We start from the raw sequence: 3,522 nt of genomic DNA, 5'->3' as shown, positions 1-3,522 counted from the left end.
ATTATGTTATTTACGTTATTTGGACTTCTATTTCATTTATGAAGCTTTCGTATTATTATTGATTTTTTTACATAATCTCGAACCTACTCTCTCTCTCTCTCTCTCTCTCTCTCTCTCTCTCTCTCTCTCTCTCTCTCTCTCTCTCTCTCTCTCTCTCTCTCTCTCTCTCCCTCTCTCTCTCTCGCTCGCTCGACAGACCAAACATGGAACTATTTCAAGCCAGTTCAGGCCTTCAATAAGCGGAACATTGGCCTCACTCCCGTACGATGCAATTTACCTTCTACGTAAAATTTATTCGACCCCCATTGAGATTTGTTAATCGACACACGACTGTATATTAACCTTTTCTTGGCAAAAACCTACTACTTGCATATTCAATAAAAAATGACAAAAACTTGCATTATGAAATCAGTTTCTCTATCTAATGCCAACTCGAAACAGAAAAGCACGCTAAAGAAAATAAATAAAAATATAAAATGGTGTGGTATCATCACTCAGAAAGATCTACTGGAACTAACTTTAGATGTTAGAAATGATAGAGGATTATTTCTGAGAATCTTTCATTCTCTCAATCACCTACTGCCGAAAGACCAGTTAAAAAAAAAAAAAAGAAAGAATTAAAAAATCATTTTGTTATATCTGACTTCCTTACAATAACCTCTTCCTCATCCCCCATTTAGGATTAATCTGTTCTTATGATTCTGATTAATCATAAGAACAGATGTCCAGAAAGAGTTGGTTTCAAATTGTCTCCATCCCTTATGTGGGTGAGGGTGAGTCCTAAAAGGCTTCAGAGGCCTTGCGGATTTAACTGCAGTTTTGTTATCAGTTATTTATTTATTGACAATATTCATATTTTGCATAAAATTTCAATAAAGCAAATCATGTATACAATTTTAACAAGTCCGTTTTTTCCTCCCCTAGGCATGAGCCTGCCGTCAAATGGACGCGGCGAAGGATCATCCGATTATTTCGTCTCCCGAAGATCACCCAAACCCCACAAGATCTGTGGCGTTTGCGGAGACCGTGCTAAAAGCTATCACTTTGGCGGAATTTCCTGCGACAGTTGCAAGGCCTTTTTTCGTCGTTCGGTACAAAGCGAAGCTTACAGGAACTTTCATTGTGCCTATCAAGGAAAATGTGAAATCACCATCAATTCTCGGAAGTGTTGTCAGCACTGCCGTTTTCAAAAATGCCTCTCCATAGGAATGGAAAAGAACTGGGTGATGACAGAAGAGGAGAGAATGGAACTTTTAAAGAATCGTTTAGATAAACGCCAACAGAGGGTGCTCGTGGAAACGAGAGTCCGAAGGACTATAGTATTAGACTACGAACCTGATTTTGCAGATCTTGGGAAGTATCTTTCTGATGAAAACATTCATTGCATTGAAGTCTTGGTGAATGCTTACGACGTCAGTTACAGGAATTTCCATTTAAGTGATAAGCAGTTTCCTTATGGGCGTTCAAGAACCGAAATCATTGACATGTTCTTTATAGTGATCAAACAGTTCGCGTACTTTGCCCAACAACTAGATTCCTTCACCAAGTTGTCTCAGAGGGATCAAGAAATTCTTCTACGAACGGGCGTTCTGGAACTTTGCTTTATTCGAGGAGCCTACGTTTATGATGAGCGAAACAGTTGCTGGCCGGATAGGAACAAAATTCTGTATAGTGACGCTCCACTAATCACAACTCAAGAAGTGGAAAGTTTGGTATCTCCAGAATTGTTCGAAAAACACATGCGGTTTATTTCTGGAATGAAAGAGTTAAATCCCGATGAAGCTACGGCCATGCTATTGCTAGTCATTGTTTTGCTTTCGCCCGAAAGATGTGGTTTACGAGATGTTCACGTTGTGACCGTGGAACAAGAGAAATATTATCTTTTGATGAAGAATTATATGATGTGGAGGTTTGGAGAGAAACATACTGCTGTCTTATATCCGAAGCTTCTTTTAACGTTACCAAATCTACGGGAACTAGCCGATGCCCATACTGATTACCATCTTCGTTTAGCTAAAGAAGAACTTGAAGAAATTCAACACAGACTCTCATCTCTGCAGATCGAATCGAATTTGATAGTATCTGGACAATCAGTTAGTCCATCGTTCGAAGAGCAATCAGCATCACCTAGCGGATATCGTTGTTGGACGCTCAGGCACGATGTATTTCGTGATATTTTTCCATCTTCTCCATGTTCGTTGGGAGAAGAATCGTGTTCTAGTGAGGGCTCAGAAAGATCGATAGCCTATAGGACAACTTGATATGAACGGATTTTATTCACTTATTTTGAATACAAAAAGGATCAGGGTTGGCATTATATGTTTTGTAAAGAACCCAGTTATGTCAATTTTTCAATGCTTTTACAAATGAAGAAAAAATCTATTTATATATGATATTTCTATGGGGGAAAAACTCCTTTATTTTAATGGACCTCAAATACGTGCTAGAAATGGGCTAATTCATACGATATTTAGCAATTCATAACGACAATAGCTTACTGTGTACATAAAGCAACCCATTTTGTTACCATGGAAACTCGTGGAGGTTGAAACAATGGAACTGTGAACGCCAGTATACATTCTGTGATATTAGCAACTCACAAACACAGTAATTTATTTAGAATGACATATAAAGTTGCTTACTTTTGTAAAGCCATTAAAATTATGTTGTATAAAGTATTATTTTATGTATACTTCAATGGTTTGTCTTCATCCAAGAGGTGCCACATTACAAAGTAGTCCTTTTAACGAATTAATTGTAACTGGATTGCAACAAGCAATACATTGTATGCAAAAAAAAAAAAAAAAAAAATACAATGCGTATATGAAGAACAAGATGGTTATATAACTTTATAAATTATAATTATGCTAATTAAAGTAATAATTGCAACTATATTACAATCGAGAAGTCATTGGTATTACATGAGATTATTACAGGATTTATCTCTTGTACAATATAATTTATTGTACTGGATGATGTTATATAATTACAAATCACTTGGACATGTAATTCATCTATTTGTTCAAGAAATCCTTCTAAATGGTAAGAGTTAGGTCCAATAAATTAGCTATACAGTCTTCATATTAAATATCTGATCGTTTCAAATGTGAGGGTTGCTCAGCATTGCACTCCTTTTAAGGCTGTGTGGATACTGTTTTGTCGTTATAAACAGGTACTTTGTATTGCAAAGAAAACGCTCACAAGTAAAAAAGGATTATTATGTCAATGAATTACAATTGCGTCCCTTTTATTTAAAAAAAATCAGGTAACAGTTAAGAGTAGCTTTGTGATATGTATATACACCTTTCAGACTTTAAATTAAATTTTAAAAAAAAATCGCATTTGACGCCGTGTGGTCACTCTCATACCATACGGGGTTTTGGCAGTGAAGTCCTGGAAAACGGATAAGCTAACCACTCGGCCAACCCACTCGACTTTAAATTGCCCTACATAAACCAAAATTAAATTGGCTTGATAATTATCGGTAATTAAATACCAAATTTCAAATCAATCTATCAGACC

At 36.3% G+C, this 3,522-nt stretch overlaps 1 protein-coding gene across 1 annotated transcript; it reads left to right on the top strand.

The window, feature by feature from the left end:
• The first annotated feature begins 926 nt into the window (after positions 1-926).
• Positions 927-2,261, top strand: LOC150108074 (thyroid hormone receptor beta-like). Its single transcript, XM_090415928.1, has one exon. The coding sequence runs from the start codon at positions 927-929 to the stop codon at positions 2,259-2,261; it is 1,335 nt and encodes a 444-aa protein (XP_090272054.1).
• The last annotated feature ends 1,261 nt before the right edge of the window (positions 2,262-3,522 follow it).

This window comes from Typopeltis vanoorti, chromosome 3 (genome assembly GCF_054136105.1).
Source record: "Typopeltis vanoorti isolate ZY-2024b chromosome 3, IOZ_Tvanoo_1.0, whole genome shotgun sequence".
Lineage (NCBI taxonomy): Eukaryota > Metazoa > Arthropoda > Arachnida > Uropygi > Thelyphonidae > Typopeltis > Typopeltis vanoorti.
This window is presented reverse-complemented; position numbering and strand designations above follow the sequence as displayed.